The sequence below is a fragment of the Uloborus diversus genome, chromosome 2 (assembly GCF_026930045.1).
Source record: "Uloborus diversus isolate 005 chromosome 2, Udiv.v.3.1, whole genome shotgun sequence".
NCBI lineage: Eukaryota > Metazoa > Arthropoda > Arachnida > Araneae > Uloboridae > Uloborus > Uloborus diversus.
The window spans coordinates 116,841,836-116,865,567 of NC_072732.1; the positions used below are offsets into that span (position 1 = coordinate 116,841,836).

The following is a 23,732-nucleotide window of genomic DNA, read 5'->3' on the forward strand; positions in this document are numbered from 1 at the left end:
CAAATAACATTTTAGTTCCATAAAAACACTTTTTACTTAACTAGTAATTATTTTAACGGCTCTTAAGCATTTTGTGTACATTTGCTTTGTTGGCGAGTATCTTCTCGCCAAGCTCCTGTGAACAGCAGATGCGCAAGAATAAAGATTTGCTATTTTTATGTTTCAATTTAAATACTAGTATGCCTGCGTATGAAATCATTTCAAAACATTGATTATAATACATATGAATTCATAAATTTTCAGTCAATAACAGAACATTTTAAACTATTTGTACATGCCCGTCATTTCAGGGAATAAACATCAAAATACATGAAAAATGTACTAACATTATATTTTAAAATCCGGAAAGAAGTGGGGAGAGGCAGTTTGAATGATAGGCCTGTATTTGTATCCGTTATTTATTTATTTATTATTATGCGGTAAAGGAGCTGGAGCCAGAGTTGCTCTGATTTGTAGCCCCGACTTCATAACAAGCGCCGTCGCGTCCTCTGAAAAATATTTAATGCCAAAAGAGCGATTGCGTGCCAAAACGCGACAACTTCCCAGCCAAACAAGTCACCTGACCTGGGAAACATTGGTTCCCAAGCTTATTTCACTGAGACATTTGCTATGACTCCCTCATTATTATTCCTTCTCAATGTTTTAGACTATGTTTGAAAAAAAAAAAGATAAATCTTTTCAAACAAGTGAAGTTTAATTTCATATTTTGGAAATTACTCAAAATTGTATATGCTTAAGTATAGTTTTGTTGGACATTATAGAATAATTTTTTATACATTATAGAATCAGTGTTCGCGCTCAACTATCCGTAACTTGGGTCCCAAGGACCCATTAATGAAATAGATTTGGGTCCTTTGGTGGAAAAAATGAGTCCCTTAAATTTTAAACAGAAAATTTTAGCACATAATTGTATAATATACAACTATTTATACTTAGGGAAAAGAAACTATCCACATAGTTATTTGAAAAAGGTATGAAATAAACTAAATTGGTTAATTTTGCCCTTTTTTTCTGTGATTATCATATGTTCAAATAATACACTTGCAAGATTTAGTTATTTGAGAAACTATTTAGTCAGTTACAAAGAGGTAAACTCAAAATTTACTTTAAAGTTGGATTTTACCATGAAATAAAAAATAAATGCCTTTGATTGATCAAGCAAAAAGCACTCCCTTAACCTTTGCTTTCATGAAAATTTTTCTAGGTGAAAAAAAGCAACTAGCCCCCCCCCCCCCCCCCCCATCAATTATCAATGGCAATTTCATAGAAATAGAAAAAAATCGCAAGCAAATAACACAACGCAAAAATCGCGATCGCAAAAACGAAACATTTTCTCACATGAGTATGAAAATTGCTCATTTGCAATCTTAAATTAGAAAATTTGACTTCATTGTGACTCTTTTAAAATATCTGTGTTGGCTTTGGTGCTACTTTTAAAATTTTGCCATTTTCAAAATGGCGCGATCGATTCAGAGGCGTAGGAACTTTGCAGAAGTATGGGGAGCTGGGACACAGTATACGAAGTGTCTGGAATCTAAGGGGCAGAAGCAGTGGCGCAACCAGAAAATAATTTTTTTTTTGGGGGGGGGGGGCACTTAAATTTTTTCCCCATAAAAAAAATTAGCTTCGAAGCTTCCATCTCTTATTTAATATTGTATATATACAATTGTTTATGGAGAGAATGAGGTGATTTAACTTCTGGTTTTGAAAGGGGTTTTTAAAAGGTTAGTACTCGAAGATGAGCACGTAGAAATAGAGGAGTTTCGGGATGCTCTTCCCCGGAAATTTTTCAAAATTCTTGTTTTAAAAATGAATGTTTAGGTGATCTTTGGTAATGTTAAGGGGAGAAAAGGTTCCAATATCCTCCCTGAAAAAATTTCAAAATTAATGTCTTAAAAACGCGATTATATACCATATTTGTTGCCTTTAGTGAAAATATGAATCGAAGGATTGTCCTCGATAGATTTTTTGAATCAATTTACATCTCCATCCCAATATTTCGAATTCGAAGTCCTAAAAACATAATTGTAGACAACCTTCAATGATGTCAGGAGAAAAGGCTGTACTAGGGCTCTACTCTGGAAATTTTTCAAAATTGAAGTCCTACTAGAGATCGTTTTTCAATGATGTAATCAGAAAAGGTTCAGAGGTTTCTTCTTCTTAATTTTTTCGAAAATGTAATCGCTGAAAAACGCGACTGTGGATCAGTTTGTTGGCGTAAGGGGTCCAGCAATTTTTTGAAATTGAAATCCCAAAAACGGAACATTACATAATCTCCCATGTTGTTGGAGGGCAAGGAATTCAGGGACTCTCTTCCGGAAATTTTCAGAGAATTGAGCCTTGAAAACAAAATTTGAGACGCTCTGTAATAATTTTGGAGGAAAGGGGAGGCTTCGACAGCGTAGCATTTAGAAGATTTTCTTATTTTCTGAGAACTAGAAAAAAAAGACTTTGTAAAAGTCTTTGATAGAAACTATAAAATATTGTTGGCGTTTTTTTCTGCAAAAATAGATGAAAGGTAACAATTTTGGCATGAAAATATATCTGTAAGTGATGAAAAAATCGTAAATTGGAGAAAGCAAAAAAAAAAAAAAAACCAAGAATAATTGTAACTTCATAAAGTATAATCTGAGGGGTCAGATAACTTAAAATGAGATAAGTTTTTGGAAAGTTGAAATTATTTGAACAAGTTCAACATTATTTGAACAAGTACAAACAACCTTAGTAACCTTTTTCCATCAGTTATGTCTGGCGCACCTTCCATGTTATTCATATGTAAATGCCAAACTGGCTCATTATCATCTGTTTTTGTGATCATGGAACAAAAAAACGGCATGCAAAACTAATAAGAATATGAACTGAAATGCGATGCCGCTGTCAAAAGCCGAAACACGAGCTCAAGGTGGGGAGCAAACCCATATTGGTACTAGTTCTGATTCCACAGGCCGCGGAGTAGAGCCCACTTTTCCGCATTTCTGGAATCAAGAGATGTTTTACCAGTGAAAAAGGAGTGAAGGTGAATTCAAGTGCACTGACCACTCCGTCTGCCCCCTGCTTTTGTTGCTTATTGGATGGAAATTACGAAATTCTTAGAAAAGGCAGATCACATTTTTGAAATCAGGTTTGAGGAAATCAATGTACGGCAATAAGCTGCAGTGCAAGAATTTTCCGGGGGAGCTGAGACGGTCTGAAATATTCCAGGGGGAGCTCAAGCTCCCCCAGCTCCCCCGGTTCCTACGCCTATGGATCGATTAATACGTGACTTTTGCAAGTCCAAATAAAAATAACCCCTCAGAAATAGGTGAATTACTAGAAAATGAACAAGGTTAAAGTGCTTTTGTATAAAATTCATATTCATAAGTAATTTAACAAGAAAAATGTTAAGTTCAGAACTTTGTGTTTTGCGCGATCAGGAAAATGTTCGCCATTTTTTTTTCACCCATCCTTTTATTGAGGATGCAAGATAATAAATAATTTTCAAAAGTAATTCTGGTTAGGTGAATGCAAAATAGATAAGCTTTTACTACTCAGTTGTCCTGTATCAATCCTGAAGATTGCATTGAAACCACTCTTACTTTTGATCTTTATTGTTGTTTTCAGGAATTTCCCCAAGATAAAAGTTGAGGGAGAACTTATTCTTAGAATACAGTACTATGGGCTATTTATGAACTTGTAATATTTTGCTCCTTGAGCTCTGCCCAGGAGGTCACTTTAAGCTCCAGTCTTATCACTAAAATTAAATTGACTGGTCAACAGTAGGGGTGTGTTTGAATAGCTGATACAGAGATAGGGTCATTTTAATCCTTTTCTGTTGATTCTCCTGGTCATTGAAGCTTAAAAGCATTCACTAGATAGATCTTCAGCATTTTCCACAATTTTTTTTTCTGGTTTTTATCTTTTGGGTGTTCTGGGTCCCTAGGACCCGAATTTTCGTGGAAGTTGCGTCCCTTTCCCGCGAATTTGCGTAAAAAACCCGCTATAGCGCGTAAACGCGAACCCTGTAGAATAATTTAGATAGCCGGTGTAGGGCTGGATATTATTTGATGGAGATCGGGATTGTAAGGAAATTGTTTCACTTTATTTAAAAATAGTTGACCTCACTCGAATTGGATTTTTTGAGAATTACCCAAACTAACTTCTTTAGAACTCCTGAACGTTGTCATGATTTATTTTGTGTGATTTTTTGGGTGTCTTCCCAGTTTCGCCGACATTTCATTTACCCCCCTTCCCCCTGATTTTCAGTTTTTCATCATACCTTTTGATACATTTTAAGGGGCAGGCAATTAAAAATATCAGTGAAACTGGAGACAAACCATTTTTTGTTAACTATTTTACCTCTGCCTGTGTTGACCGTTAACTTGAATCGATCGAAAAAAACTACATCAACGTGAGCGAAGCGTGGTAAATTAATAAACCAATTCTTAAAAAATCAACTTGAAATTTTACTAAATTCCAAAAAATAAAGTTACACATTCTTAATGATGCAAGTTAACATCTTATATATAATATTAAAATATATGCTAAACATGTTCAATCTTTCTTAAATGAATTTATAAATTTATATTTGAACAATAAACTTAAATTTTACTTTAATTCTAGAAAAATTTCTCTTCAGCATGTTAAAGTAGAGAAAGTGAGAGAGGGAGGGAGAAATTATTGGCAACATACCCTCAGCAGATTTGCCAAGCAGAGGGGGAGACAACGCGGGGGAATGCCAGAAGCTAGGTTTGAAGAGGAATGGTCATTTTTGAAGCAGCAATTAAAAGAGAAAGCATCATCAAAAAGTTTATGAAACAGTGAAAGCTTTAACTGGAATTTTTGCAAGAGTAAATTCAAAATTAAACCATCATTTCATACCGGATAACCCCACATCAACCCCGGATATCTCTCACATTTTTACCGGATAACTGCTCGGATATCCTGCAAAAAACTGTCGGATATCCGGATCCGGAGTGGCTTGCCGGATCGGATACCTCATAGTTCCGGATAGTTAAAAAATCAGCCTGATAGGCCGGATACTGGATAGTTACCGGATATCCGGTGCATCCCTACTGAAAATTACAATTTAGGAGCAGCAGAGCATTTTTTAACATAGGGACTACGCGACACCAATGTCGCCTAGTGAAAAAAATCTGTTGCCTAGAAGATGCGAAATCAAACCACTGGGCGACATTGGAAAATCTAAAATTGTTCACTCATTTTTGTAAACGGATTTCAAATCTTTGTAAAAACCTTAGAAGACCCTTGTCTTCTTTTTTAAAAAACCGCCGACTCTTTTACATGACGAAAGTCTTCTTTTGCTTTCCTTGTGGAAAGGCCCTGCCCGTGAACCGGGCCACCACGCACTCGACGCCAATCGATTAGTACCCCACCTCATTAGCCTTTTTATTGGTGATAGCCGATAACCATTTCGCGTCGCGGCTATCTGTGTACAGCAGGGACCAGTACAGGAACACTACTTGGGACAGGACGGCAAAAGCAGTTTGCGGAACGGAAACAGCTGTTTTTCATTCCAAGAGGCAAAGAGAGGGCTATTTTTCCGAAAGTGAAGCTGAAGGGTTGGGATTGTTTCCTGGATTTCTTTTCAGTAGTTTTTGCTTTAGGGTAACTGAGCAAAACCCACTTTCCACACAGCACCCACTTTCTTTTTTATGACTTTGTGAAAAAAAGGGATTCATGCGTTGAAACTTGTACGCACTGGCGATCTATTTATTCTTTCTCCAGTTTCGAGGCAACTGGAAAGAAGAATGATGGAGTCATTTGTAGTACGTTTTAGCTGTAATTAAAAATCCTTTCAAAGTCATTATGAAATTGAAATACATTTTGATGATTCAAACAAAGGATTTTGAAGGGTGAGTTTGGTTGGAAAAAAAATTACTTATTTCTAAAACTGTTACTTTAATTATCCATTACCGCTTTTAATTTGTAAAAATGTTTATGAAACATTTGTTATTTATACTATCATTTGCAGGGCCAGATTTACATTTTAGTTGAAAGATATTGCTTATAACGAAAAGTTGTGTGAGTTGTCGTTAGTAAAAAAAATGAAAATACTTGAAAAAAAAATCAATTTTATTTCCAAATGCTTGAAATTTTGCAAAAATGTGACTACAAGCCTTGAATTTTAAAATTTCTAACAAATTGGAGTTGATAGGGAGGAGGAGTGCCAAAATATGTTAAATCCAGTGTGTGCTTCAATGTACGTTCGTCAAAGTATGCTTCAGTTTTATTTCTTACTAAGAGTATAAATTATGAATTGTTCAAATGGGCAGTATGTTACTCTCTTGTTACCTATTTTCTGTACCCTATTTCGTTTAAAGCACTTTGTCGATGGGTTGCAGAGGTGATTAAAAACTAACTGTATCGAAAGTCCAAGAGAGCAAGTAACAATGCATTATCCTTTCTCCTCTCTCGCTCTCTGTGGACTGCCTCATCCATGTGTCAACCCCTAAAAATTTTTTTACTGTGTATTATCTCAACTTGAGAGAGTACATAACTTAAAAAGGTTTGTTTGCCTATTTTCAAGGTTTGTTTGCCCAAATATTTTTGATTCCAATCTTCCTTTATATAATACAGTCTCTTTATATAATACCCTTTATATAATACAGTCGAAATGAGTTCTCATTTCGACGGAACACTACATTCACACGAAAATGACATTTTCATGAAGAGTGCCTTGCGGCGCCCCCTCATTTCGTGTATCATAGATACACAAACATAGACACACAAAATACTGAATCATTGCAATGATTCTCTATTTTTCCTAGGGCTCAAAAATATTCCTTTCTCTAAGTCCCCAAAACATTTGTTTCCTTTGTATCATTGAAACAGATACAATTTCTGAGAATTTAACTGTTTAGAATCGAACAAAAGGCAATTCTCCTTTGTCTAGTTCTCACCAAATTTGCTTGAATTCTGCCTCTGCATGCATTGACGTAACCATAAAAAAGTTTTAAGTGAGCACATTAAAAAAAAAACTTTCTGATCGGATAGGAAAAAAGGTCAAAAGCTATCCGGTCAAAATTTTGAAACTTAGTTTTAAAAACTCAATTTTAGCCTTAAAAACGCAGTTATAGGCCATGTTTATTGAAGTTACGGTAAGGGAGGAGGTTCAGAGACTTTCTGATCGATTTTTTTTTTTTTAAATAGATTGAAATCAATTCCTTCTCCTCCTGCGAGTTTTCGAAATTGAAGTTTCAGAAACGCAACTAAACGCAACTTAGACAAACTTTGAAGATTGTTTGGATTGGAGGATCTGGAGCATTTTCCAGGAAAATTGTTCAAAATTATGGTTCAAAAAATTTAAGCAATGTTTTACATTCAGGGGCAATTCAAATTAAATTTTCTGTAAGTGTGGTTTGAAAAAATCCATTGCTTGTGAAATTAAAGAAAGCCGGCATGGGGACCCTTGCACGAATATTTTCTTAAACTCAAGTCTTAAAATGCAATTTGTAAGGCCATATTTTGTAATATTAGAATCAGTGATTTTTCAAAATTAGAGCTCCAAAAACGCTATTCTGAGCGATTTTCGATGTTGTTGAGTATTTGTGGGCTTCTCCCTAAAACTTCCAAGTATTTGATGCAAAAGAATAACATCTTTGTTTATAACATATATGAATGCTGGTATTAAGTTGATACAAGTAAAACCAAAAAACTCTTCAAAAGAATCATTGGATGAGTCCAGATCAAAATTTAATTTTGATGTAATTTACTTCGATAAATATATTTTCTATCTATAATTAGCAAATTATTTATTTGTGTTCTTAGTTTGATCAATATGAATAACCAACTCAGTTTTTTATCTAGTGGGATAAGATTTTACTAGATAAATATTTGGATTTTCAACATTTCCATTTTTCGAAAAGTTTTTGGGGCATTATAATATTTTACAAATATTCGAATCAGATTCATTGCTTGTGTTTTAATTTGTATTATGCATAGCCTTCTGATTGGTTCTGTTCATTAATATCTAAAAAAATAAGTATGTATTATGCATTGATGTTATAACTAACTTGATTTTTCTGTGTGTATAGGGGGGAGGGCGCCAGGAAACTTTCGCTCCGGGTGCAGTCAGTTCTTCGGACGGCCCTGAGCGACACCGAACCTCTTCAATCCTAACATTACCAAAGATCGTCTAAAACGCGATTTTAAGACTACAAATTCGAAAAATTTCCGCTTTAGAAACCCCCGAATCCCCTTTACTTCGGAGTTAATACTCACTAAAGGTTTGGTTCATATCGGCTTCCTCTTAAATCAGAAGTTCTATACAGCCGCCTCAGAACAAACAGTACTTACAGAAATACCACTTTGAGACGACGATATATGTATGCCTTTGTTGAGAAAAGGGCTGAAACCTTCTCAATAATTTTTACTCTTATGATAACTTGTGTCGCCTAGTAAAAATTCCTTAAACCATGCTCTGAGGAGCGGGATGCATTTTTGGTGTAGGGTCGGGCAATTAATTTTTATTTTTTTGTATATATGTGTTCAGGCTTAAAAGCCAATTGTTGTCCTTTAAATTTCCTAATCAAATAATCAAATGTATTGCTGATTAACATAAGTACTTGAACAATATTACACTTTTAACTCAGTTACTAACGAACAGTAAAACACAATATTACACTTTTAACACAATTACAGTAGATAGTCATAACAAAGTCTTGATTTGAAAATATTTTTTATGTAAAAGATTTGAAAGATGCAAATTTCAAATCATCTGGACTTTGTTTACTGTATTTTTATGGGGGTTCCTAGAGAAGTATCCAACCTTTGGCATAAAAGAAAAACTGGCAAATGTGGAGTGTTGAAGACCAAATTACCCTCAGAGTAATCTCTTTGGGGTTCCAGCGCAGTACTGCCATTGTTGGAAGCATTCCAAGAACTATTTTGGAATAAAATATAGCTTAGTTTACATTGCAGTCATAGTGTTCTCTCTTATCTGAAATAATGTATGTTTCAGTCACTTCTTTAACTGGCAAAAAATGCAAGGGGAAATCAGACGTAGAGGGAGCTTATTGAGCCACAAGAATTTTTTGCCAAAATTATCACAATTAAGTGCAAGAAATGTGCTAAAAATTCATCCTTAAAAGCTGTCCGGATTTTTCAAATAATTTTCAGTTTCTGGCAAATTTCGATGCAATAGCACTTTTCCAGTTGATCCATCATTTCTCTTGAAGTTAAAAATTCCAACAAGAGCCCTATAAGCTAACTCGGTCAAATTAGTCTTCCAGCAACTTCCCTGTTTGACAGACAGGGAAAAAATTCACCCATGTGTAAAAAAAATCAAAGTCAGCTCATGCAAGTATACTTGATTTCCTATACATCAGGTTTTCTCAAAAGAAAAAATTGAGTACTTATCTAACAGCCCTTGTATACTTTTGTAGTCCTAGGTACAGGGGCATGCACAGATATTTTTGGGTCCATCACAAATGAATTTTCCAGGCCTCTCTCCATATTGTTTACCCCTATATTTCACCCCTAGTTTTAAAAATATTGGGTCCCCTTCAGGCTTGGGCCCGGGCCAACAGGTGTCCCTTCTCCCCCCTGTGCATGCCCCTGCCTGGGTATCTTTTAGAATTTATTCCAGTAAGTACTTACATACTTAATTTACTGCATTATGTAATGAATATGATAATTGATTTTGTAGAGACTTGTTCAAACCCTTGTTGTCGCTTTATTTTTCTTTGTCTTGTTTTCAGGTAACAGACATAACAAAGGAATGTTTCACCATGAAAAAGACATTTTTTTCTCTTATCAGCATACTTTTAGCATTTTTATTTCTTCAGACAAAGAATGGCAATCATAAAGATTCTTCAGTTTGGGAATGCGAGGAAGACTTTGTTCGTAATGCATCAGTTTGCAAATTAAAATGTCCATATGGAAGCTTTGCTTTACCTGGAATGTTGTCCTGTCATCCTTGGCTGAGTTGTGAAACAGAACTTGTTATCATTTCTGTCATTTCTCTTAGTGTTGTTAAAATGGTAAGTTTATTTTCAAATATACTTTTAGTAGCTTAGCAAAGGCCTCAATAAATTAGAAAAAAAAAAAGAAATTTTACTTACTATGTAAGAACTTGAGGTAGTTTTTACATTATAAAATAGAAATGACTTGTTTTGGAGAAAGAAAACACATCAATGATGTTAAATTATTTTAAAAGTGTTTGTTTGAGTATTTTGTTTAGTCACGAAAGTAAGGCATTTAGTCCCAAGTGGCGAGTGGAAAATGATTATTTTCAGTTTTATCCAAGAACTATATCATCTCAAGTGAAATATATTATTTTTTTCACATACCAGCGTACACATTTTTATCAGTGGAATGTTTTCCCTGAATTTTTAACAATAAACATGTTTGAAGAACTTTATCAAGTTTTTTGGATTATAGTTCACCTTTAAAAATGTTTGAAAAGTTTCACTGTGCAAGCATGTTCTCACAAAGGAATCATTTTCTTATGAATATGTTTGTCAAAAAAATGCAATACATAATTTGAAAGAAGTAGAAAATCACATTAAAATATGCCAAAACTGCATGGCATTCAACATAAAAAAGTCAAATGAGCAAGATTTTTAACATTTAAGTCAGGGTTGGCCGGATAGGACCCAATTGGGTTGGACCCATTGGGGTTTTTTGAAAAAACCCATTATTTAGCCTCCTTCTGTTTTTTTTTTTTTTTTTAAATTTTCTGAGAAGTTAAAAAAATTAATTAATTTAATTACTTTCACAATTTAAACTTCTTTTTTATTTGTTCTTCACCACAGACAATGGACATAAAAAATGAATTTTGAACTTTAATAGTATTTCTTAACGCTTAATAGCATTTAAAAAATACTTCAAAGATTTTAAACAAATATATTTAACTTATTTCTTTAACTGGTCAATAAATAACTCAAATTATCTTGACTAAGTCTTGTCACGTCGATTTTCTCAATATTTGTAGATTGTACAGAGGATTACTCTAGCTAAAAGTCTTTCATTTTAATTATTTTCTGCAAACCAACACGTCACAAATCTCGAATAAACACAAGGTAACACAACACAAAATTCAAAGAAATGTAATGATTAAGCTGGAATTCAGTAAAAAAGGATTTAAACTACTTGAGGTTCTACAGTAATTTTCCATAACAAAATGAAATACAATAAATTAAAATTAAAAAAAAAAAATCTAGTAATTAAAAACGAACAAACAAACAATAGATTTTATCACTCGAGAAGTAACTTTGCCTTCATTGTTGATAATCGTGGAAACTAAAAAATCTGAAACTTTACCATTCTTGGGTTTTGTCGTCTTTTATACTTTTCTTCAGAAAACGTTGAATTTTCCAGCTTTTTTTACCCCAAGACAATTTGTGTGCTTTGTCCTTATACTTACGCAACAATATGCTACAAGTACCCACATTTTCCCTTAAAAAAGACAAAAAAACCCACATTTCTTTTAAAAAATCCAGCTTTGGTTGGTTTTTTTGGGGGGTTTATTTAGAAAAACCCTGGGTCCATGGGCTTTTTAAAAAAAACCCCGGGTTTTAGCCAACCCTGATTTAAGTTGGAAACATTGGCGTTGAGCACTGAAATGTATAAAAATACGTCTTTGCAACAGGACTCTGCCTTTTTTTTTATTGCCATGGTTGAAACTTGAACAGTTATTATGTTTGCTGAAAAAGTGGCTAGCAGACTTTATGGGTCTGCTATTCACTAGCTAGTAAATGAAAATTAAAATTCTCAGTTCCACTCTTCATCCCTTCAAAGTCCTGAGATCTTTTTTCAAACAAGTTTTGTAACATTTTTATTTGGCTTGTCTAGGTTAAGATCTCATATGGAGAAGCTTTTTTTTCTTGTTTCTTTCCCTCTCTGAAGATTTTTCTTGGTAAAAAAGCTTTCAAAAAAAGAAAGAACTAAATGCGCTCGCAGGCCACAGGTTGTGCACCCCTGCTTTATATTTTTATCTTAACCAGCTCATACACAGATTAATTTTGAACTGGTGACGCTGGGGGAAATCAAATTTGCATTTGTCGATCTTATATAATTAAAAACTGAGCATATGTATCTATATAGTCATTTATGTATCTATGTCCAAGTTTCTTCTCCCGAATGACAGTGAACTGACCATCGAACCGGGTATCGATGGATTCGTAATCTTCTGTCTTTATGTTTGGCTATTTAACACGATCCTCCAATAATAATTAGTGGAGATATCAATTAATAACTATTGATTATGACACTTATATTTCGACATAAAATCCCTATTTTTCAAAGGCTTTCCTCCATTCAAATTATTATTCACTGCTTCAACTCAACCTTCTGGAACAATGCTTCTATTAAAATATGTCGTGTGAAGAAAATCATTGAGAAGAAAGATCTGTTGCCATTTTATTTTCTCAAAATTGAACAAATCAAATTCTGTATTTTGTTTTGTGCCTTTTCCTGTAATCTGGGGGGATTTGAAATGTTTCCTTTTTGGTTTTTTTTTTTTTTTGCAATCTGCCTCAAAATTTTACTGTTTTTTTTTTTTTTTTTTTTTTGTTCAAGCCTGGTTGTTGAACACGCCTCACTTAACGTAACTTTTTTTTTCAAGGTAGACCGTGCAAAACCGGGCGACGCAGATAGTCTTATGTTAAATTTTGATGCTTACACTATCACACATTACCTTTTGAGCACAGGTGACCCTGTGTTTGTATGTAAAGCATTTTTGCCTTAAAGGAAGTTTTGAAATCTTTGTTTGTAGTCCATTAGAATTGGCATTTCACCTTGAATTCAGAGTTCATTTACGGAGGATTAGACTTTTATATTTGAATGGCATCGTCATTCAACTTAGGTGCTTGCTTTTTCATAGTGTAGGAGTGCTATTCGGTGCTACTAGTGTGGATAGAACCCATTTTGACCATGATAAGGCCGAGATCTATACATTTTTGGGCCCACCTGTAACAAAAATCTGTTCATCTGTTGCCCCTCCCCAGAGGTCAAAAGTGTATATTTGCAGTGTTAAAAAGACTTAGTGCTAGTTTTTTTTTTTTTTTTTTTTTTCAATTTCTTGGGCCATTGGGTCCCTAAAAGACGTGCTAAACTGCGGGTACATAGATCCGGTTGCTCATCTTTAGATTGACCTAGGGAGAAAGAGAGCTATTTTGAGACATTTTATCAGGGTTGACTTTTTGATCTTAAAAATGGTTTTTTGATGTAAAAGGGTATATTGGTTTGAACTGTCAAAAACTTGATGAAAACTCCCCAATTTCAAAAACTTTTAAGGGTGAATGAGAGCTTGCTGAAGAAACATATGAAGTATAAACTAGTAACAGTTGTCATACATTATGATAAAATGTATTTATAGTATATAATTAGGAATCCTTTTAGGGTCATTTCACGGTATTTTAGACATTTATGTCAAGTCTGTAACATGACCTTTTTTTGTCATAACTTTTTAATTTACTGTTTGATTTGCAAATTATTTTAATTTGAGTTGGTGTGATTAGTAGGAAAAGCTCAAAATAAAATAGTATGCTAATCAAACAGTAAATTAAAAAGTTATGGCAAAAAAAGGTCATGTTACGGACTCTATATAAATGTCTAAAATGCCGTGAAATCAGAGACGTAGCAAGGCGTGGGCGAAGAGGGTGACTGCCCACTGCCTCGCACCTCCTAGGGCCTCACATCTCCAGCTCGTTCCGAATTTTTCCCCAATTGAAAGTCAGTCTTGACTGAAAAAATACAAATTGAAAGCAAATTTTTCTCATCCAAAAATAAGAAAAATCGATGGGCCTCGCTTCGAACTTTTCTTTGCACTGTTTTTTTTTTCTTCTGAACTTCAATGTGCAATGGGCTTAATCAATTGCCAATCTTTGCCTCTGTACCGTGCATCTGTGATCGAGAAACAACCTCGAGACCCCCCTTTACTCCGAGAACTATCTTCACACCTAAAACCGATTGGCAATAAATATTCCTCTGCCTTCTCTAAAAATGCAGTTTTTAAAGCTCTAAAGAGTGTGAGATAAGAGCTAACGGGTAACTGATTGCTCAAATTGACAACACCTGACTTCCGGGGGCGACGAACCGATCAAATTGTCATGTGAAAAGAGAATATTTGAGTGGGGTGGGGGGGGGGGGGAGAGAAGAAAAAAACACGGAGATTGGAAGATATAGTGCTGTGTACTCAAACACCTTTGGCTGATCCCTCATTTGCAACCATATAAAGAACATAATTTTATTTCATTTCATATTGTCAGTTTTCCCTTCTGCATTTATAGCAGTAAATGTGTAGCCAAGCAGTGACAGTTCTAACGGTAAGCGGCCGCATGTCCCAAGGGATCAGATGATCGTTTTGGGATTAGATGATAACCGTGCACGGGTGTGGAGGCGCCCTGGAGAAGGGTACAATTCTACCCATTCTATCGCATAACACGCTGCCCGCACCGCGAGTATAATGATCTAGGCTGCCATAGCGTATGATGGCCGATCCACTTTAGTTGTGGTACGTGTTACCTTAAAAGGTCAGCATTATGTTAAAAAAATTCTGCAACCACATGTAGGGACTGCTCTTAAGTGGTCTCCCAGGGGCCATTTTCCAGAAAGATAATGCTCAGTCGCATACAGCTAAAGTTGCTCAAGACTTCTTTGGTCCTTTTGAGACTCTTCCATGGCAAGCCCGCTCCCCTGACTTGTCCCCTATAGAGCATGTATGGAATCAGCTGAAACGCCAGATGCCACTGTGCTGTTCTGTGCAAAATTTGGAAGTGCTGCTCAAAATTTGAGTCCATCTGCCTCAGAACAACATCAGGCATTTAATTAGCTCAATGTTGGACCGTGTTGCAACTTGTATTACAGCAAAAGGGGGTCCAACACGCTATTGAAGTAGCCCTGTATTTATCTCATTTCTTACCCTGTATTTGTTTAAGTGTCTAGATTTTGGGATAAAGTGTATCTCTCACTTATATTATTATGTATATTAAATTTCACTTCAATCCAATGTTTTCTTCTTGGGGTGCTATTTTCAATGTTTCTCAATGAATATTAGGGTAATCACAAAAAAATCTATTTTCGAATTTTTTTTCCACAGCCCCCCCCCCCCCCCCTAAAATGTGCCAATGGACTAGAAAACATGATTTGCAAAGTTTCAGCTCATTCCGATAATATTAACACGTGCCGCAAAGAGGCTAAAGTTACAGAAAACAGTCATTTTTAGCAAAAAATAGTAGTTTTTCTTCTTTAAAACCAAAACTTTTCATCCTAGAAACTTCGTTTTGGTCTCATTTTATAGGAAATTTTATTCTCCTGATGAGTTATCTTATCCATTTTTTAAACAAGATTTATAGAAATGTACTTGGCATTTTTCAGGTCAGGTCGTGGAAGATATCATCAATGAGGAATTTTCATGCAAATACCTAAAAGCATTACAATATTCATTTACATTTATTTGCTCTTTGTTGATTTTAATTTATCCATTTAAAAGGCTTCATTTGGAGGTACTTTAAAAATTAAATGCAACAAATTGCTGATTTAAAATGAAGGAACTAAGTAGTTCAGAAAAGAAAGCAGTTTTAAAGAATTATAAAAAAGAAAAGAAAAAATCTAATGCATTTTATTGCTTACACTGTTAAATTATACATCATTATGTTATTACTTTTCATTGAGAAGTTAAAAGTGGTAATGGCTTCGATATGATAGATTTTGATGAATGGAAAAATGTGCCTGCATTCGGACATAACTTGTAATAGAAACTGTCGTTAGTTACAAATTAGTTTTACACCTGTTTCAGTTGTGCCATTGACAACACTTAAACTGTTTACTATCTTTTTAGCTTTAATATAATATTGGTTTCCAAACTATTCATCAAGATCAGTATTTAAAAACTTTGTATCGATTTTGAATCTCTTTAAAAAATTGTATATCTTAAAAAGTTTGAGGAGAAATGAAAAAAATCTACTTCTTTGTCCAATAACTAAGCTTCTTTCAGATTAAGCTGTGCTTTTGTATCCCTATCATTACAATCATCTTCATTATCTCTTACTTTGTATTTTAATTTTGCAGCTTTCTTTGTTTTGATCTTTTTTTTTCTCCCTAAAGTGTCATCAAAAAAGGGAAATGCAACCTTGTCTGAGTTCAGGGACCACAAATGGTTAATTATTTTAGGTAGTTCTGTGCCTACATCATCTTCATAAATACTCTTGTATTGAACCAAAGATTTTACTAACTGTAGATCTTGGTTGGGGGCCAAAGCTGGATCACAGACAATAAACCGTACTTTTCCGTAAATATTGTTGATAAGCAACCAAATGTCATCAATACCTTTTATCTTTAAATCGATTAAGGAAAGCTCATCCCTGGGAAGATATATTTTTAAAGAGTATATGAGGCAGTGAGAAGCAAAGGAATGTAATTTCCAAAATTAAAATTCTCGAGATAATCATTACAAATAATAGGGGAACGTCTCCTCTGCTTAGGGGCAAGAGATGGTACTAGTAGCTCTGGTAGGAGCTGTTATATAGCATGATTCAGAAAAACAGTTCAATGACCTAGTATCTGCACTTTAAATGCATTTTATAAGGAATTTTTAAAAGTCCACTTACATGCCTTTACTTTTCACTACAACATGCGGCCTATTCCATCCGTCTTGTGTGATGAATAGCGCCAGGTACTAGAAAAGTAACATTGTTTGGAAAAAGACTCCCTAAATAAGTTAAGCAAAGTGGAATGAACTTCTTATTGGCATCCCTAAGTTGCTACTGTTTTTATTTCTCAAAAATAAAACTTGGAATTTCACCTTGATTGCTTATTTTGTTTTTAATCTTCTATACTTGTTTTGAATTGCTTCTTATCTATATCATTCATCCTGAAATTCTTGAAATATCTGGTTGAGGACTAGTGGACGTACCTATTTTGCAAATCAAAACTCCTTTCAAACCAACTTCTAAGATGTGGTAGCAACGAGCTAAATACAAAAACTTTTTCTGTAACAAACTGTACTCATAAAACACAGGTTCATACTGCAGAAAAGAGCCATAAAATGACTGTCATTTTAACGAAAGCCGTAACAAGTCCTCGTCTAAGAGCACAGGCCACTATCCTGGGAATCGTAGTTTTTCCTTCTCTGGGGGGGGTCGAAAACCTTTACAAGACTGAGATTTTTAAGCAAGTGTTTAGCGCTGACCATCAAGGAGGAAAGCAACGTCATGTATTCAGGGGTCTGGCCAGAGGATATTTGGGTTCGTTAACGGACCCTTCACAAAAATCCGATCAACCATAACGGACCTTTCACAAAATCCCGATCAAACATAACGGACCTTTCACAAAATTCTGATAAACAAGATCGGATCTTTCACAAATCGTTTATTGAAAGAGCAAATCTAAAAGCAAAATAACGCATATTTCTGTGTATAAACCGATAATTTTTAAAACCTTTTTGGAAGTCAAATTAGATGGATCAGCTTATACAAAATCGGCTAATTTTGAAAAAAAAAAAAAAAAACGGCTATCTTGCGATGCTCCTGTAAGCGATAAATAATTGCTACTGCCAAATAAATATAATGGTTGTTTGTTTTATCACAGCTAATTAGCAGAGGTGTTGGTGTAAACTTTTCTGAAAACGCATTGGTAAGCACTTTTCTCCCCACTCATGATTTAATAAACAATAATAATATATATCTGCGAAATGAACTTCGAACTGCAAAGGGATAGTAATGGTGGGGAAAAATATGATCGCTTCAGATAGGGTATGAAATTATCACCACTTAGCGTCTGGCGTTGAACCTTTATAATGACTTGATTAGAAAATATTCTCATCATTTTACCAGCTTGTCAATATTTGCATTTTTACGGTGCAGTGCAGTGCGATGTTTAATTGTTATTTTCGGAGTAAATTATATGGGTTTTGATTTTTCGATGCTAAGAAAGATGATTAACTTTAAATGAACTCTTTTAAGTTCCGTTTTTTTTTTCTTTAGATGTCTACATTTTGAAAAATGCAATCTTTTAACTTTCGATATGAGAATCATATTTTGTTCTTTTTTCAAGCTAACTTCGCTTTATTAGGATGCAAATAAATGAAAAGTCTCTTTATTTCTGTTAGAACTCTCATTTCAAGTTTTTAAAGCAAAATTCCATTTTCTGTTATGAATCAAAAATTAAAATGCTGAATAGATGGTTTATTTTATTTATTAATTTATTTATTTGTTTATTTTTTTGCGTCAACTGTGTCCACAGATATTAATGAAATGCTTATCATAGGACTGTAAAATGCAATTTTAAAATAATTCGGAGTAAATTATATGGGTTTTGATTTTTCGATGCTAAGAAAGATGATTAACTTTAAATGAACTCTTTTAAGTTCCGTTTTTTTTTTTCTTTAGATGTCTACATTTTGAAAAATGCAATCTTTTAACTTTCGATATGAGAATCATATTTTGTTCTTTTTTCAAGCTAACTTCGCTTTATTAGGATGCAAATAAATGAAAAGTCTCTTTATTTCTGTTAGAACTCTCATTTCAAGTTTTTAAAGCAAAATTCCATTTTCTGTTATGAATCAAAAATTAAAATGCTGAATAGATGGTTTATTTTATTTATTAATTTATTTATTTGTTTATTTTTTTGCGTCAACTGTGTCCACAGATATTAATGAAATGCTTATCATAGGACTGTAAAATGCAATTTTAAAATAATTTTATCAAAAATATTTCTTTTACAAGCTGTTTTTATACTTTTGATGCCTTTACTTTGAGAATTGCGATCTCTTTGCATCCGCTATGGGAATCCGATTTTTCGAATTTTTGATGATTATTACGCTTTGTTAAGAGGTAAACAATTAAAATATCTTTTTATTTTTGTCAAAATCACGGAATTTATTAGTTTTAACGAAATTCTGTCCTTTTTAAGAGTGTTGGGTCAAAAAGTTAAATGCTGAACCCCCTACTCTGAATTTTATTTTATTTTATTTTTTTTGTTGCAATTATTTTAAATACTGTACAGAAATATTTCTAGTATAATTTAACATAATGTAGAAGGGTAGATAAATATTGATACTTTAGAGAGGATCCCCCCACCAAATATCAGAAAAACACTCCAGAATGATTTTCTCGACATAGAAGAGGAAAACACCCAACTTTAAGTTTGATGCGTTTGTGCCATCTCTAATTTCTAAAATTTCCTTTTAACAAAAAAAAAAAATTTTTTTCGAAATTATTTGATTTTTCACAAAATTAATTCATTTTTCGCAAAATTATTTGATTTTTCACAAAAAACGGACCCTGCAAAAAGTCCTGGACAGACCCCTGGTATTTATGGCCTCTACAGCTAATTTCATAAGTTTTACATGCAGTTGTTTGTTTTAGCTTTGAGTTTTAGTTTTAGAGACATAACTATAGTACAGTGAAATCCTGACCACAACGAACTTCAAATTACCAGAACTTTTCTTCGTTGTAACAAGGTTTTAGTAGTAATGAAATTCAAGCAACGTAATGGAAATCAAATCGGAGCTGAAAATTTCTTTCGTTGAAACAGATATTTCGTTGTATCGGTATTCGTTGTAACGGGATTTCACTGCATATATTTCTGATAATATTGCTGTTTTTGCTCTGATAGCTTAACATTGTAAAGGGCTTACAATCATTAACTAAAAAAAGCAATACAATTTATATTATAATGATTCGTTCTTTTTATGCGATTTTGAGGATATTAGCTACGACCTGACTTGAAAAATCCTGAATAATGTTCAATAAATTTTTACAAGAATTTAGATGAAATTAGACTTAAAGAGAATAAAATTTCCTACAAAATGAGACCAGAACAAAGTTTCTAGAATGAATTGTTTTGGTTTTACAAATGAGAAACTACGTTTTTTTGCTAAAAATTGCCATTTTTCTTAACTTTAGCTTCTTTGTGGCACATGTTAATATCATCAAAATGATTTGAAACTTTTGCAAATCACATTTTCTAGTCTATTGGCACATTTTAGGGAGATGCCGCAAGAGATTAGTTGAAAAAAGTTTTTGTCCATGTACCTTGTGACCACCCTAATGTATATGCGTTTGATTTATCACACAGTTCCGTTTGGCACTAGGGTTCCCTTAAGGGTTTTCGCAAGTGATCTAGCTCAATCAAAGCTCAAAAATTTCTTCATAAGAGTCATACTTATCATTAGATATTTCATAGCATAATAGCACATACTATTCTAGAGCATTTTAGAAGTATTTCTTGAATATATTCCTGCTTAAAAAGAAAAATTATCTTGGGTCCAAAATAATTTTCCAGACTGACACATCCCAACCAATAAAAGAAAGAGAACAATACATTGATTCAAGGACCATCATATTATGCATTTTTGGAGTACCCTGAAGTTGACAAAAAGTCTGTGAAATATCTAATGTAATTTGTTTCAACCTATGTACGCAAAGGAATTTTCTCTTTGTGTGTGTGTTGAGACAAAAATAAATAAAAAATACTCAAGCAGATAGTATGCTGGAATAGCAGTCTTTGTTAGGTTTTAGATTTCAACATTAGGCTGTAAATTTCAACTAATATTCCTGACGTTAAAAGTATTTTAGAATGAAGTACAACTGCAGGCAAAAAAAAAATATTTGTCGTAATTTAAAATATTGTTGCTTTTGTCTATTCTTCATGGAATGTATATTTAAAAAAAAAAGCTGCCTTACCATTCATTATTTCATTAAGATGTTTGCACAGTGATGAAATAAGGATGCGATTTGCTTATTTTGAGTAGGCTAAAGTTTAAATATCCGATTTTTTTCGGCTCTTTGATCAGGAGGTTCCTTCAAGAACACGGTAAACTCAAAGGGTTCCTCAAAGTGTAAAAGGTTGAATACCTCGATCTAGGTAAAACAGATGAAATAGTGTTTGTGTTGGGATTATTAGGCAAAACGTTAAACCTAATTGAAGTTTAAATACTTGCTTCAAACTTTTTTTTCACAGGAAATTGACAGAAATCTGAAATCCTGAAACGTTGCCCAAAACAAATCTACGATCAATCAGAATTTTCTTACAGGGTGCTTTTCAAAAGCCCACTCCCCCAGCCAAAACCATTAAAGTGCGTCTGAAATCTCATTTCCAGGGCTTCAATTTCACAAAATTGTCGGGAGAGAACTATCAAACACCTCGCCTTTTAACTACATCAAAACTCGTTTAAGATTTTCTTTTTGGAACTACAATTTTAAAAATTGCTTAGCCCCTGACGTTACCAAATATGACCTACAATTGTATTTTAAAGACTTCAATTTCAGAAAACTTCTGAACAAGAGCCCCCCCCCCCCCCAACCCCTTCTCTATAATATCCTCCAAATTGTCAAAATATTGGATTTTTCATACGGCAATTGGTTGAGGCGCTTAGCACACAGTCGTTTTTAAATAGAGTAAGCTGAAGCTCCCGTATGAATTTTGTAAATGAAAAAATTAAAATTCCAAAAAAAAAAATGTGAACAAGAGCTTTGAACCCCTCCCCAGTATCACTGAATATTGATTAAAAACCTCGTTTTTTAGAACTTCTATTTCAAAATGTTTTTTGGGGAGAAACCCCTCTCCCTAGAGCCCCCTTTCCAGTACTAAAATCAAAGTTTGTCGGTAACTGCGTCTCGGAAATTAAAGTTTGAAAAACTGGGGGAAGGTTTGGTTGATTTCACTGTATTTTTCAAAAAAAAAAATTAAAAAAATCCATCAGAAACAGCCTCTATGTCCCATTCCTTACCCATATGTCAACAAATTTCGTCTATAATCGCGTTCTTAAGAGCTCAGTTTCTAAAAATTTTCTATGAAAGCCACCTGAAACTCCTCCCTGTAACGTCACTAAGAGTGCCAAGAGACTGCCTAAAACTGCGTTCTTAAGACAACAATTTCAAAAAATTCTTCAGGGGAGAACCCCCAAAACCCCCTCCCTCATATCAGATAGAGAAAATTTTAATTGTGTCCCCCTAAAAATATTTCCTGGTTGCACCACTGACGATTATGTGTTCTAAAAATTAAAAGCAGGTCCGTCCTGATTTATTTATTCTTTTTTTTTGATGACTTATTTATTGAGGTCACTGCTAAGAAGGTTATTGTAATATATGTTTTGATGTTGCTCCCCCCCCCCTTTTTTTTTGGTCTACTTTAAGTTATAGCCAAAATAAATATGTGGTTTTGTTTTGTAACTTTTTTTTTAATTCACAAGATTAATTGGCTTTTTTTAATGAACAATATGCTTTTGAAAATTTAAACGTGGGGAGGGAGCGGCATTATGTGTAAACTATACAATTAATTCTATAACTTTGTGGTTGTTCATTTCATTTGTTTAAAAATCATGTCTGTACACAAATTATTTCTTAAATTTATTATTTTGTATGCGTATGCAATGTGTTTTCTTTAGTATTAATCCCTTTTGTTTTTACATTTCAGGTTTATTTGACAAAATGGCAGAATTATGAAGTAGTTCTCTCTGTGCTGTCTTCCAAAATATATAAGGATGATTTTGAGCAAAATCTTTTTATGCTCAAGTCACTTAGTGGAAATTCTTTTGTTATTCAATTGCTAGGTTTTTGTGACAATATGATTATCACTGAATACCATCCTTTAGGAAATGCCTTAAACACACATTATCATTTCTCACATTACTTAAAACCATACGACTCCATTCAGACTAGACTCAAATTATGCATTAATTATGTAGCTATTATTGAACTCTTGCATTCTAGTCCTGTTGGTGTGAGGGTCATGTGTGACTCGAATACTTTAGAAAAAACACTATCCCAATACTTATTAAAAACAAGTTTGGAACTTGTCGTAAATGATTTAGATGCTACTCCTGAGGTAAATAACATTACCAAAAGAGGAATACATTGTGGGAAAAATGCTCCACTTGGTGACTTAGTCGCTCCAGAACAAAAATGGCTAAATATAAATCAAAAGTTCAATTTGAGCAACATGCCTTTGTATGATGAAAAAACGGATATTTGGAAAATACCAAATATTTGCAACTGGTTTTTAGGTGAAAGTTCTGATGCAGACATAGTAAAATATCAATTATTTAAAATTAATCAACTTTGCAAGAACATTAAACCAGCTGAAAGACCATCTGCAAGCAACATTAAAGAAGCATATGAAAAAATTTATGCAAAGCAATTCCAACAGAAATCCTTATAAATTTTCTGTTTTAAAATATGTGATTTAAATTCTTTCTTTCTAGATTATATGATTTGTAAAAATTAATCTATACTAATATTATAAAGAGAGAGGGCATCTTTTTTTGTGTTTATATGTTTGAGGTAATCTCCAGATACATTGCAGCTATTTGAAAAATTCTTTCAATATATGAAAGGTGCATTCCTGCTGAGTGACATAGGCTATAAATTATGCGTATATGTAATTATACTAATTTTTTAAACCAATAGTTTGTCTTCGCTACCAGTTTATGTTTCATACTGATCTATTTTTATCTACCGTAAACTGGGACTACTTGAGCCTCCAGGGGCTACGTGAACCCATGATAAAAAAAGTTAAAAATCCATCTTGGTCCTACAAAACTCAATGTATAGACTTAAAAAAACCTTCTCCATGACAGGTAGCAGTACTAGGTAGAGAATAGAGGCTCCAGGGGCTACTTGAACCCATGAGAAAAAAAGTTTAAAATCCATCTTGGTCCTATAAAACTCAGTGTATAGACTTAAAAAAAAACCTTCTCCATGACAGGCAGCAGTACTAGACAGAAGCTAGAGCGTTAAACAAAGTTTCTGCTATTCATACATTTTTCTGATTAAGGTTATAATTGCAAG

At 33.7% G+C, this 23,732-nt stretch overlaps 1 protein-coding gene across 1 annotated transcript in view; it reads left to right on the top strand.

Annotated features, from left to right (window-relative positions):
* The window catches only part of LOC129217270 (protein O-mannose kinase-like), a 37,040-nt gene extending 13,745 nt beyond the window's left edge, over window positions 1-23,295 (top strand). Inside the window, exons 2-3 of the mRNA XM_054851538.1 lie at window positions 9,699-9,980; window positions 22,360-23,295. Of these exons, the coding sequence (XP_054707513.1) occupies window positions 9,729-9,980; window positions 22,360-23,103 (996 nt within the window). The 5' untranslated portion in view covers window positions 9,699-9,728 and the 3' untranslated portion in view covers window positions 23,104-23,295. The remainder of the gene's footprint in view (window positions 1-9,698; window positions 9,981-22,359) is intronic.
* Window positions 23,296-23,732: the final 437 nt, after the last annotated feature.